Source organism: Diprion similis, chromosome 8 (genome assembly GCF_021155765.1).
Source record: "Diprion similis isolate iyDipSimi1 chromosome 8, iyDipSimi1.1, whole genome shotgun sequence".
Taxonomy (NCBI): domain Eukaryota; kingdom Metazoa; phylum Arthropoda; class Insecta; order Hymenoptera; family Diprionidae; genus Diprion; species Diprion similis.
This window is the reverse complement of record NC_060112.1, coordinates 21,208,725-21,223,189: the sequence shown is the minus strand read 5'-3', so window position 1 is coordinate 21,223,189 and position 14,465 is coordinate 21,208,725. Positions and strand designations below refer to the sequence as shown.

At 44.7% G+C, this 14,465-nt stretch overlaps 1 protein-coding gene across 3 annotated transcripts in view; it reads left to right on the top strand.

Annotated features, from left to right (window-relative positions):
• The window catches only part of LOC124409782 (polypyrimidine tract-binding protein 1), a 338,073-nt gene that overhangs the window by 272,434 nt on the left and 51,174 nt on the right, over window positions 1–14,465 (top strand). For all 3 annotated transcript variants that reach the window (XM_046887616.1, XM_046887614.1, XM_046887615.1), the window contains exon 4: window positions 9,784–9,933. In XM_046887616.1, the coding sequence (XP_046743572.1) occupies window positions 9,784–9,933 (150 nt within the window). The remainder of the gene's footprint in view (window positions 1–9,783; window positions 9,934–14,465) is intronic.

The following is a 14,465-nucleotide window of genomic DNA, read 5'->3' as shown; positions in this document are numbered from 1 at the left end:
CGCCGGTGCTGGACTCGACTGCGTTCGTCGTGGGGGTGAATAAAATGCAAAAATATAATATCTCTGCCTTGAGATTCGAAATAGTTTTTACTCTTTCGCGCCAACTTTATTAAGTACTTTCGTATTTTATCTTTTACCGCAATTTTCAATATATCTATACTGCTGCACTGTTGCAAAAAATCGAGGAAATGGAACTGGTTGGGTAGATATGTGATTGTAACCGTGTCGTTGAGCGGAGGGGTTAACCAAGTTATTCAATGATCACGTGGGGTACGTGCGAGATAATTAAATTAATTAGCCAGTCGCCGAATGATTCATTCAACTGCAAGCTTGGGCAAATATTTGGCAACTTTTTTCCGGCTTGTTATATGTATGTACATAAATTGGGGCGGTGTGATGATGCGGACAAAATAATTGTTTAAATTTACAGGTATGAATGAATGTGTGTAATTGGGTATATATGTACGTATGTATATGGCATTCCAGATGCCTGGTGGGAAATCGATAGGCGGGAATGGAAAGAGTTGATCTAAAGCTCGAATTGAAACTGAATCTCGAATGCATGCGTCAAACCCCTATGGAAAATGAATAATTTATTGGTAATTAATTAGTACCGAAACCGCCATTGCTCGTGACCATTTAATTGTTTCTACACTCTTTCCCCGAATAAATTCTTATTCACATTTCGTTTGGTCTACGTGTTATACAAACGAGCAAACAGATCAGTGAAGGCACAAATTGTCACGATTCAGGCGGTCCGGTTTATTGTTATCTCACACCACCGGGGTGAAAATTACTCGAATCTATTCCACCGACAAAATCAAACACAGTTAAAAAAAATTTTCTTCGACGATATTACGCTGCACACTTCTGCGCGGTACGAATCTTGATACTTTATCTACTAAACTTTTATCCGCAGTTTTCTCGAAGATTTCGCAGTAGTTTCACATTTCTTATTGTAATTCAGTGACACTGTTGATTTTTTATTATATCAGATGAAACCTGGTGGAAAACCCTTGATTTCTTCATGTTTATAGGTAAGGTTTCCACCCACGATCGTTTCGCCCACCAATTTCCGTTCCTTGAATTTTTACGCCATATTAAGCTTGCACCCACGCCTAACGTAGCCGATAAATAATCATCTCGCTGCTTCCATGTTTGAAGAAAATGCTAAAAAGAAGCAATAAAAGAAAAGATAATTAAAAAACCCAAAACAACTTGCCCTCGGCAAATCAGGGAGAAAAAAAAAATTTCATTTACACGAGAAAATTCTATGTCAGATTTGAATTATCTTAAAAATTTGAAATTCAAGTCCAAAAGTCGTTTCGATAATGGTTTTACCGCCTCTTGTTCCGCATTGCGCCGATTTATCACCGTTTAACGCCGTTCTTGAATTCGACTCTTCACCGGCGTGGCGCGGCGGTCTCGAGTTAAACAGATTGGGAGGCGTAGGCGAGGAGATGGTGGTGGAGTCGGGACTTTTCCGCAACACGTTTTCAATCTTAGAAAAGCAACAGGCGACGGGTACCATCTCCATTAGAACTCTCGGAGTGTCTCTCTCGCCCTCCTTGTTCCGCCGCCGCCGTAGCCACTCGGGTGTGTCCCCCTCGTTTCTTCCACCACCCTTATTCATCCTGGCACTTGGTTCTTTACGTGCCCTCGCCTAGAATACATAGGGAGGAAACGGGCAAGCGAGCGAACCGGCAGGAAAAGCTTAGCAGGCTTCTTTCAGTTCAAACTCCAACTTCAACTTCAGGTTAAACTTAACTGAAACTGCCCCTCCTTCCCCTGAATAGGGGCTGCAGCTTTTCGAGTAACGCCAAATTATTATTCATTTTCATTTTAATTTAGAATTAAGTAAATGTTGAATGGGGTGTATTTTCGTTACACGACCGCCATTTCTTACTGGCTGCATTAAACGGCGCGTTGCTGTGAGTCGGAAGCCGTTGCAGAAGTGGTCGCGAAAACAGTCTCGTAAACTTCGTCGAGTGGAATTAATTCATAAGAAGAGCAAACCGTTGGCTGCTCGGCTAGTGGTGAAGCAAAAGACCCCGGATTGCTGACCTAGGCACTTAAAATCATCCTCCTCGTTAGGGGTTTGTATGAAATCGTGCCATTTCCGAGTACTAGCTATCACAGTAGATACTGGAGATTTTTCCCCCACACCTTCGACTTACTTATACATCCTTTGCCACATCAGGTCTCCCAGTCTGCTTTTACTGTCGGAGCTTCAGCTTGATTTCTTGTTCGAACTCGAGTGAGCCTTAAATCCACTGGATTTTCTCTACGGATGTTTTACAATCTGAGGAGAGAGAGAGAGAGAGAGAGAGAGAGAGAGTCGTGCTGATCAAAGCGAATTCTTTATCGTGTTCTTCCTGTATGCAGGTGATAAAACAAACCTGCATCGATATAGAGAATTTTGATACACTGGCAAAGTTCACCACTACTTCCTGGCTAATGGATATTCATATCTGTAGGGAGTAGCTGAGGCAGGAGGAATTCAATTTCGAGACCGAGGTGTAATTTCGCTCGAATTGTTATGAGGATCGGACTCGGTTTGATCCACTCACGTTTATCAGTTAAGGGTAACGAGGAAAATGAAGCGAACGTTGATGAACCAGCGCGACACACGTCTTTCTCACGGGGAGACGATAGATATTGTCGATTAATGCTCACCAAGGGGATGTGATAAATCCGTTGGGATTGCCACTTGAGAAACGGGGAGATTACGCGGTGCACCGTTGTCAGGCTCCGCCAGACACGTGACACGCGATAAGACGCCGTGAAGAGAGAGGAGGAGGAGGAGGAGGAGGTAAAGAGGAGAAGCGAAGGCGGCACCAGGTGCTAGACGCAGCACAATCCTACGCTAGCAATTGGCTAATAATCTCTAGCAATGTCTCTAGCGTCGAGCCGGAGAATAAACTCGACACGAGAACCATTAGTGAGCAGCTCAACTAACCCATAACCCTGGTTCGAGGAACTCGTATGATGGGCACAAGGACATCCAATGACGTTTTTGACGATCGCTCGATACGTTCCTTCATTCATGCAGGCACACTTGACGTACCGGAACGCGAGCTTTGGTCTAGCCACGAATGGCCGTCTGGTTTCGGTCTACGAACGAAGCAAAACTCGATCCTAGTTGCGAACGTAATCGTGTTTTACGCAGCTGTTATTTCTGGACTACCCGAAACATGTCGCACGTCAGAATTTGACGGATCATAAAAAGTCACGCTCGAAACCCATCAATCTTAACTCCGCAAACGGTAGGCCATGGCTCCTCTGGCCGTTAGGCCAGCGCTCACTCCATGACTGCCAGAGGTTTTTCTCCTCGACGATGAACCGTTCAAGGCTCGATTACCGCGCACGAAAGGACTTTTAAAACCCTCCACCAGACGTGTGTCATAAGGGACGTTTTTATTTACTCATCATTATGGAATTACGGGCTTAAATTAAAAACATATAAGCTGATATTTATGAATTATAATCAGTGCCAGATGTACGCCGCGTGTCTTTGATGTTCCAAACTCCTTTCACGAGGCTCTGTTGATCCGATCCTCGATGTACAGACGCTGACCCTTTTCACCACGACGGAATGAAGTTAATCAGATAATGTAACGAGATATGGAATATGGTAGGTAGGTCGGCAAATTCTGAAAATCATAATCACGTGATGTGTTACTAAACTCGATATTCTCTCCACATTTGATGTACATGTTCAGGCGTTATTGGATCTACTGATGTCAAGGGAGGTTTTGAAACTGGCAACATGTTTGTAACGTCGCAGTGGATTTTGTTCAGTTTTGACAATCAACGGATAACAAATATAAAAGTGGTTTCGTTTGAGTTTTTCAAAATTATCCACTTCAATCAGAATGGAAATGACGATCAAACGAATGAGTTGATCATTTCAAAGAACCAACGTGTAACGCATAAATGAGTTCTAGAATGCCCGAGCAACTCCAATTCGACGCGTGTTACAGCTCGATAAGCAATCGAGATTCGACTCATTTTTGGACGTTTGAAAATGAATTCGAACCTCGCAATCCCGAAGGGTGTGAATCAAGATATCGACGATAACAATCCCTTTTTCATAATGAATCAAAAGAGAACCGGGGGAGAGTAATTCTGACGACGTATACCTCATTTTTAATATTTCAATTTGAACTTCAACTCTACGTCACAAAAACGTATCGTGGTAGTGAGAGGCTCCGCCGTCACGTGTATTATAGCCATTACTCATACGGTATAAATATGCAAATTTGCCGTTCAGTATCGATTCTCTCATGATTACACATACATACATTTATTGTGCGTAGAGGCAGGACAAATTTTTTTTTCTACATCTGACGTAATCGATAGTTGACAATTTATTATTCAATACAGGATAAAAAAAAGGAAACTCGTATATTGTCTCACCGTACGTGAAAAGCATTTCAAACCCTTCTTGTCTGTAGCTCCATGGGAAACTTGCGATTATGCTTGTGGCATACAGAATAATATTCGATTGCACATGATCCAAACTCGCTGCGACCGATGGTTCAAGAGTGGAAAATACTTTTAGAATATCTGTTTACTTAAAACTCTCACTGGTATGGTGCGTGCAGTTATAATGTAATACTTAACTTGTTCTCGTTCTCTTATCCAGACAATTTGAGTGTGTAACCGGTTTTTGTGATTTATCCAAAATTTCCGATTGCTCGTGTTCAAGTTCCGGCTTTATAATAATTCATGTCGCTTGCAATATTTTTTATACTCTTAGACCAGCAACGCAATTCTCGGAATGAAATTCTATCACTGTGTGACTGGATGCTCCGAGAGATCCAGTTCGGAGTGAAAAAAGAAACGTGAAAGAGAGTGAAAGAGAGAGAGAGAGAGAAAGACAGCGGCTACACGCAACAGCAGGACATTTGTCTTGACCAACGTTCGCAGTGGCTTCGAATGGCCACGAGTGGTTCGGCCATTTCGCCAGCATCCGTTTTTCCCCGATTTTTCGATCGCCGATTCGTGAACGACGAGGGGTAGCAGCCCTTGCCTGGTCCAGCGTTTTCGGACCACAGAGGCTTCTAAATCAGCTTCAAGCATCCGCTCGCCTTGGGGCATAGAAAAAAAATGGCAGAGGAAAGGATAGAAATTGAAGAGGACCCCACGGTGCTCAACTAGCTTGTATCCCACCGGCTGTCTACATCTTGTCTTGGCATTCCATTAAATCCTTTGTGCAAACCGGATCCCATGGTCGGGTCGAGCTCGAGATAAGAGCTGCTCCCAGATATATGCCCTCTTATAATATAAGTGTGGATATACCTCCTCCTCCTCCACCCCCTCCTCCTCCCCCTCTCCGCCCCACACACACCTTTGTCGTCATCTTGAAAGGCGGACGACCTTCCGTCGTCGCAGGAAGTCGAGGCAAAGTACGACGTCGGGGGTGGATGGGGAAAGAGGGTTGGGAAGCAAGCAGGGAGGGAAAGAGGAAGGGAAGGAGGGGGGAGGAGGGGGTGGAGTTCCGTAGGTAAGGGCGAAATGCCGAAGCTAATTGAGCCGGATGTCGAAAACCTGGCAATCCAGTCGAGGAAACGGGTTCCCCAATATGCACCGATTTCCTATCATCGATTTTCCGCAAATTGCCTCTATTATGTCCAATTATTGACATGGCTGTTGACTTCGTTGGCTCTGCCGTTAGCCGGGCGGGGTGGCACGAGTTCGTGGGACTAGGACGAGTTTCGAACCAGTTTGGTCGGAGAGGAGCCAAGTGCTGACTTTGAGTGTTCTTCGAAGGTCCTCTGCCCTTCCTGAACGAAATGAAGAGGGTCACTTTACGTCGTACTCGTCGGAACCTCCGCCTCACCTCAACGTTGTTTGACCAGACAACAAATTGTTTGTTCGCTCATCTTGGTATTTCCTGGGAAGAAGACTTGATGAGAGGCTTGAAGGCCGTAAGGGAAAAGGGACGAGAGCTTTCTCCTCCTGCTCACTGTCCCTAGTTTCGTCATGTTATAATTGGCAGGCTTGTTTTTCACTCTTTTTTACTCGTCATTCGACTTCACTTACGCGAGATTTATACGGAGCCTATGAGAAGAGTGAAGACGAAGAGTATGAAGATGTAGAAAACAGGAACAGTCATATCATGATCTAATTTGGCGAATTTCTGTGAGTGGTAACCAATCTGCAAACTTTTTTGCCAAATTTCGAAATAGTAATAAGACGCTCCACTTTTTGCCAAAGTAAGGCATTAACCGCCCAAGTTTCACTCTGATCCCTTGACCGATAAAGGACTTTTGCATCCTCGCGTTTTCGAGGTGTACAACGCGTCTTTATTTAAGCGCCTTAAAGATCTCGCGTGAAACAATGATAATGAAATGTTTAGGATAAAAATGAAAGGACCTTCATGCTCCAGTCTTCGCCCGGTCTTTGTGTCCCGCCCTCTATTCTGGTCGGGTCCTTTCTGGCCTTGTTTTTGGCCCTTCTCAGTATCTCCTACAGCTCAACCCAGCCCCAATCACTCCCGAAATGCTTTATTCCGCTGGTAGGAGAGTTGCTGGGCCCTTTTCTCTTCTCCTCGGGCTTAAAAATCTGCTTCATGTCGCCTCCAGGCTCTCCAAGTATAAGAGAAGAGAGAAGAACGAGAAGGGCCACCGTCGTGGTTTCGTGTCCCCGCGAAAGGGGAAAACGGAGGCTGAGGCCCAGGGCTATCGCCTCTATTGCCACTCTGCTCTCCTCAGTCGCTTTATATTCTTCCTCTTTTACCATTCCTCCCGTCTCTCGTCAATGGCTCGTTTTAATTAGACAAATATTGGTATGATCAAATGAACCGTATGAATTAATGCTTCCGGTTGAAATGGAAAAAATAACATTTATACTAATAATGATGATAATAATAATCACCTTGGCCATAATGGCAATAATAATGAAGTCCTTAGCTGCAATTATCGCTGAGAAAGAGACGTTATGTGATAAGTGCTATTGCTGGAATATTTTCTTTTCCTCTCCTCCCGTTTATTTATTTATTTTTTCTCGTATAATATTCTGGAGTAGACGGAGGTTATTTCGTCGACCAAATCAGCTGATCCCTTCGATTCTCTACGGTCGTGAGGGCATACCCACCTACCTCACCCCATATCTAGGGGTACAAGAAAAATCCAATTAACCGACGGGCAAAGTTACGGGTCTGATAAATCGGGCGGATGATGCTGCCAACCTGAGAAACTACTCCCGGCACGTGATACAGATTAAAAATATGTTTCTTGTTTCTTCTCTATCCCTCCCTCCCTCTCGCCCTTCATCTTTCTCGCTCTCTCTTCGCCTCATCCCCCCCGGTTCACACCCGGTGATTTTTCAAACGCATCTCTCTTCGCACCCCTTGCTATGAGTCGGCGATACCCGGCCGCCCCGTTATTGAAGGAAGATGGAGGGGAGGAACCGTGATTCGGGGTTAAGAGAAGCCCCAGTCTCGGGTCTGAGGATCACGAAGAGAGAGTAAGAAAACGGGACGCAGATGGGCATTGTGAGAAGATCAGGCAGAGGTTTAGGCGGGGACGGACGGACCGACGGACGGACGGACGTGTCTCGTTTTATCATCCCCCACACCCTCGACTCGGCGATCCCCGCGACCCCTGACCGTCCGGGGTCGTGTCAGCGCTTAGCCCCGTCAAAGATGTCCATTTTCCTGTCGCCTTTTTGCGCTCGGACGAGCGCCGCCCCGGCAAGAGGAAGATTTATAGAGGGTAGTTTGTAATAAAATGGCTTTGGCGCGCGCCACCTCGAGTCTAAAACCGTGTTCCTGCAGATACCAAGGCCTGCAGTATACGTATAAGACGCTCACCCCAGCACCCCTCTGAACGATTTTTGAATCTGTGTCGCTACATCCTTTCTTCGCCCCCGACGTTGATAACGCCGCCACCCCCGGGTGGCTGAGGGTGAAGAAGAGGCGTCGTGGATATTGTCCACCCGAAGCGCCTTCCTCCTTCTACTTCATTCCTTTCTCCTACCTCCGCGACGTGTATAGTCAAGCTGACTGGAAATTTGCTCGACGATCCAATGAAACAAGACATCCATACCTAACGTGTCGTCGCCGTCATCGTCGTCGTCGTCAAAGGAGACTGGAATTACCCCTCGCTCGTTTCCCACTTTTTTTTTCTTATTCTTTTTTAATCATCTCTATTTCTCTCTCTCTCTTCTCTTGCCTGAAACACATATTTTCTACAAATTGATACTTTGCAACGATCGGGGATTGTTAGCCAGACGTTATTTCGCCTTCGTTTTAGTGAGAGAGAAAGAGGGAGGGATGAGCTTCGGGAAGGGGAATGATGGTGGTAAGGAAAAAAGAATACGTAGAAGGTGAAACTCGGGGGAGGATCGACTATTCACCGGTGTATATATCACCGCCCCGCCGAATCTACCCCTCGAATTAGGGTGCCGTTGGGTATAGGTATACATACACCCGGAGCGTCGCGGCGACCCGGGGTTCTTCTTATCTCGGTATAAGGAACGCGCGTTTTCCGATCAGTTAAACTCGCTTAAACCTCAACAACGGTTTTAAGAGACTCCCGCGATCGACGGAGTGGCTCCTTGGACAGTACGAGGGTGCGGGCGGAATGGGAAACGGGAATCGGGGGTGGGAAATGCCCGTCTGCCTGCCTCCATGACTGACTGACTGACTGACTCACTGACTCACTGACTGACTGACTGGCTATATATCGAGGGGACTGACTCTGTAAGTGGAGCTGACTAGATTGAGGCGTGATTGAAAAGTCTGCCTCGGGCTCCTGCCCGGGCTTCGATTTAAATATACGAAGGGTTCTCTCCTCCGATAGGATAATCCCGGCGATGGGGGAGGATATATAATTCACCCCTGGTACCTATACCCACCCTATTGGCCTCCCGAGTGACAAAATATTACTAAATCCTTATCAGCCGGGCTGCTGCTGCTGCTCGCTCGTCCTCCCTTTCCATACTCGCCTTTCGAGGCGCACCGGGGAAAGAGATTTTTCAAATTAACGCTGCGTCGAGAAAACGACGGGTAAAAAATATTCCTCCCTGCGTATGTGTATGTATATATATATATATATTTATTCTATTTATTTTATATCGAAAAAATGATCGCATCCGGAAATTTTGTCGTGTAAAATAAATACGGTGGGATTATAGAGGGTGGTTGATGAAATTTTTGCATGAATTTCTGCTCAACAAATGGCCAATCATGCTGAATAATATCCGAAATAAATTATTGAGAGGCGTATAGCGATTCATTGCTGGTGCACGTCTTCACAGCGTATTTTCAGTGATTTGTACACGCAGTTTACTCGCCAACTTGATTTATTGTGAATTATTTTTGTCTGTCGATGAATGAATTTGGTATCACATTTTATTCTTTATTTTATTTTCCACATTATATATATGTATACAAGGATTGTGTACGAATTTGTGAGTAGTTGTATGGTTGAATGTTTTCTGTCTGTTGTTACAAAAATTCTTGAAGACGCTAAATTCCAAATGCGGTAGGGAGTTTGTTAACTGTTGATGGAGTGAGGATAAGAGTGGGCGTTACAAATTTCTAATGGTTAGCCTTTTTCATGGAAACGACTGTTGTATTTTGCAATTACGTGACTAGTTAGAGGTCTATATGTATTGGCAATAAAAAAAAATTTCGGCAGCATCCGGAGAGGTTGCCTAACCTAGTTGCAGAAATCATTACATGTTACATGTGTAATTATTTGGCTAGCCAAAATCAATTTGCATTGGTTAAAAAAGATTGCGAATGCTCATTTCGAACGGTTTCTGTTTCAGGCCAAGCTCGACAAAAGTCACAATGGAAAGCCGTCGAGGGTTATCCACATCAGAAACATCCCGAATGAGGTGACAGAGGCGGAAATTGTTCACCTCGGGATACCGTTCGGCAGAGTGACTAACGTCCTGGTACTAAAAGGAAAAAATCAGGTAAGTCTACACACCAACCGTGGATCAGTTAAATTCGGAACTCGATATACGGAAAGTCAATTTGAAAGCATTGATTGACGACCGCAACGCTGATCGGTCGACGAGCGATGCCAGAAACAATTGAATGATAGAATCACGGGAATTCCCAGGATTCCCTCAGGGTACAACGCGCGTTTCACTCCGGAGAGCAAAACGTTACCGGCGGCAACGAACCCCGACCTGCGACCGAATAACGATCGATATTCCACGCGTAATAAATCGTTCGATCCTTCAAATTAAACTTGCCAGTTTTATCCCCGGTGATTTTGCTCCCTCTCCTTCCCCCTCCCCCCCCCTCCTCCCCCAATCATCGTCACACTCATCAACTCAACATCCAATCAAGCTAAAGAACATTCGCTGACAAAAATAACTCCGATTATGCCAGGTGGCACCTATTGGGCGGTTCACTTATCCTGCGGGCACTTTAATCCTGATCCGTTGATGGCGGTTTTGGATTGATTGGAAATCAATGTCGACGCGGTGTGAGGGAGGGCGCATGTTGCGTACGGCCAACCCCCGTTCGCATTTGACGCACTAATGAGAAACGACCGACGGTGGTGGTGGTTCAGGTTGAATGCAGGAGAAATCAAAGTCCTTCGGCTCGTTTGCCGGGGCATTTGAAGAGACACTTGCTGCGAGTTCGCCGGAACGTCAACATCAGCGACGAATTAAACTTAGTCGCTTGACTCGTTGAAACGGGACGGTGTATCGAATTTGTGAAACAAGCAGCCGAAACTTGCCCATTGTCACTGGGTCGCGGAATTCAATTGAGCCGAATCGAGCAACGATTCATGGGGTGGTGGAACGATCCGGCGGGTAGTTATAAACACGATGACTCAAAATATCTACCCGTGATTGTTGGTTATAGAGACGGTTCGACGAACCGTCCTATCAATTATTCAGTATTAACGTTTGCAAATTGTGGCTGCATCGTAATATTGGTTTTCATCACCCTGTAGGGGATTAAACCTGGACGCCCCAATATTCGTTAGAATTGCAGGTTTCCAACACTGCTGGAATGTTCGAATAACATGTAAATCCTATGAATACTATTCGGGGATAGTAATTCGGTTATCCGTTTTGCAGTGTCGCGTTGAACAATCCCTCACCTGCGTTGGTAGGCTTCGATGGTCACATATCACGATCAGAATCACGGCTAATAATCAACGGAGTAGCTGGACCAAGTCCGAATTTCTTTTTATACGATTTAGGGTGCAATATAAGAAAGGAATGGCGCGGTGCTGCACTATAATGTGGTCTTGCGGGTACCAACGCGTAAAAGTTTCGAAGCCGGGGGTTTATATTGCGGGAAATGCTCGTTTGGATCGTTGGAAATCGAACCAGAAACAATACCCGTTAGTGTCAATTTTCATTACGGTTCTCGCCCGGCAAGCTTTAGCCTCGTCAAAAGTTTATTACTTGAGCAACTGTGCGGGAACCAACGATGCGGTGCGCCGTTCCATTCGTGTTACAAATTTTACCAACTATTTCACCGCTGTCGGAGGACCGTCGACCACCGGTGAAGGGTCCGAATATGTGCTTGTAACGAAATGGTTACGGGATAATCAATCCATTCCACGCCGAGCACCAGAACGCACTAGTAATGTAACGAATATTTGCATTCGCAGTCGCAAAAATTACACGAATATTTTCACAGATACTTTGTATTCTGCTTATAAAAATTGTGAAAATAATATTAAATCAGACAAAAAATATTAGTTTGATGATGGACTGTTACAATAAAAGTTTGTCTTCATGTTTGAATCACACTCTAATCTCAAAATTAATTTGTTTCTGTTATCAATTTGTCGTTAAGCCATATATAGAGAAGTGGTACCAGATTTCGAAATGCATATTCGCATTCGCATTCGTGAATACTTGAAAATTTACATTCGTTACATCACTAATACCCAAACCATACACTCTTTATGGTCTGGCTGTGACCGCAGGAAACTATCTCTGTGACATTAATATTCCGCTTTTGAGCGTAATTACTCTCTTCATGTATCTAGTTGAAGAACGCGGTTTTGCAGCGATGCATCGTTTTAATCCTTTTTGAATAAACAAGCCGCTTAGCGTCCTTTCCGCACGTCCAACTCCGTACAACATCGTTGCCGGAAATTTCTATCTGTGGAGGGAAAGGGATAATAAATTGAGGAAGCACTCGCCGATGTTTGGAAAATTATCCTCGAACCCAACCGATACTTCAAACGTATTTCTGCCACGGATCTCTGGTTTCAATGACAACTGAGAAATCAGGAAGGTTATAACGTGATTATGAGTAAAGGTAATTGATAAGTACCTACCGAGGCACCTGAATTACGGTTTCGGGTTTGAACTTGCTCAAGATAAAGTTGGGAGAGCGAGCGAGTGGCAGAAACACATCAGAGTATGGGAAATTCCGTTTAGAGAATCCGTAACGTTATCGAAGTTATCCGAAACCGCGGTCGACCCCCGAACCACAGGACCCGAAAATACGGTCGTGCGTAAGCAGCAACAGCACCAGCAACAGCAACAGCAACAGCAGCAGCAGAAGCGCCAGTCGTAAGACAGACGGGCGGTTGGATACATCTGCAAATCTGGATCAAACGGTAACTGGTAATAGTAACTAACTTAGCGGGAACTTTGAGTCAAAGCAAATACTGAAAGTGCCTTGAGGGGTCAACTCAGAGGGCCCGCCACTATAACTGCTCCGCCTCGTTGCCCGTCAGTCCGGACTTGCGAACTTCCGCAAACTCAACCAGCTGTTTGCTTAGCCATGAATTTAAACGTAATATACACCGTCGGAGTTATTACCGTTGCTCTGCTACAACCGCTTCTATATGCTTCTGGTACCTACTGGTCTACCAACGACTACCTAGAACCAAATTATCTTTTTAAAGCTACGCTCGCCCCTCGCTCCTCGGTTTAATCCCAACGCCATCGCGACGTTCTATATATTATTTTAGTTTTATTTCATTTCTTTTTCACATTTCTTACTTCCATTTTTATTTTTTCCTCCTGTCTTTTCCCCGTCTCTCATGCTCCGGCCGTCTAACCCCCTGCCTACCATTTTCACTTGTCAGTCCTTTTTTCCCTCGGTCTTAAGCCTGCGGGTGGCAATTTCAGCCGGAAAGGCTGGCTCTGATCCTGGCTGGTAAAAGAGAAAAAAAATTTTACAATCTTACCAACGTTACACGGTCATATTTCTGACGCAGAGATCGCGCGAATCTTACTCGCAATCTCGTTAGCACTGATTCGAGATCCCATCCGTTACGTCCCTGCCAACCATGAATAGTACCCGATGTTATCTGTATACCTCATCTAAAAGCGTAGCTCAACATTCAGCGTGTGACGGGCATTATATACGGAACAGGTGTTTAGATATACACTTAATTAAGTTTAATTAATTAATTAATTAATTAACTAATTCAACGAGGATGTGAAGTTTCTGCTGCTTCTGCTGCTTCTGCTGCTGCTGCTACGGCTCAAAAAAACGGACAGACAGAAGCGGTGGCGGTAGTCTTGACAGCGGTAGGTAGACGTAATAACTGTAATATAGAGAAATATTAATATTTTAAATTCAATTTAAATTCAATTAAAGTTAGAGAGTCTTGAGTTATGAGAGACGAGAGACAAGCTGGGGAGGGGAAAAGAGGTGGCGTGAGAGAGGGGCAGAGGGAAGGGCAGGGGAGGGGAATAGTAGACTGCGTGGAAGTACGTGGTTTTGTGCGATTGGCAATGGCAACTCGTCGTAGCTACCGCTAATTAAGGGGATTCAGGTATTTATATCATCCGCACTGCACTGCTGTTGCTGTTGCTGTTGCTATTGCTGCTGTTGCGAACGTTAAGCGCGTATATTACGCTTAAATGCATACCCACGCAGGCGTTATTGTAATGGCGATTTATAATCATTGACGGTACGGGGCGCGCATATTGCGTGAGTAAATAATGCAGGGGTGGTTTTCGTCCTTCAACTGTTGCGCATGCACAGACACGAGACACACGTATAATATTAATGAGCAATTGTAAAAGGGAAATAAGAAAAACCAGATCGCGCTTATATCTTTTCTTCAGGTAAATCGGTCCACAAGCGAGTGAATACTTGTATGTTTTTCTTCTGCTAACCGTTGGAGTAACCGACTGTTATATCCTCGTTTGCATAAACGTGCCTCGTTATTTCCTTCTATCCTAGAGTCAGTTTCCTCGCGTGATTGTATTTATCTGAAATTTCTCGAATCGTATAACGATGCGACGCAACGCAAAGTTGCTGCATCTTGTGTTGACGATAACTGGTCGTATTCATATTACAACGAAGCGCGTCGAAAAGATTTTTCATAGTTAGAAATCAAGAATCACGAGCAATCTTACGACTCATGTTTATTGCATTAGGAAATGGTTTTGAAAAATATCGTAGGCAGATGGCTAAATCGAATCAAGTTCAAGTCTCTGAATAATAATGATGACGAAGTTGGGAAGAAGACTATGGAAAAATCATTATTGCATATAATTTT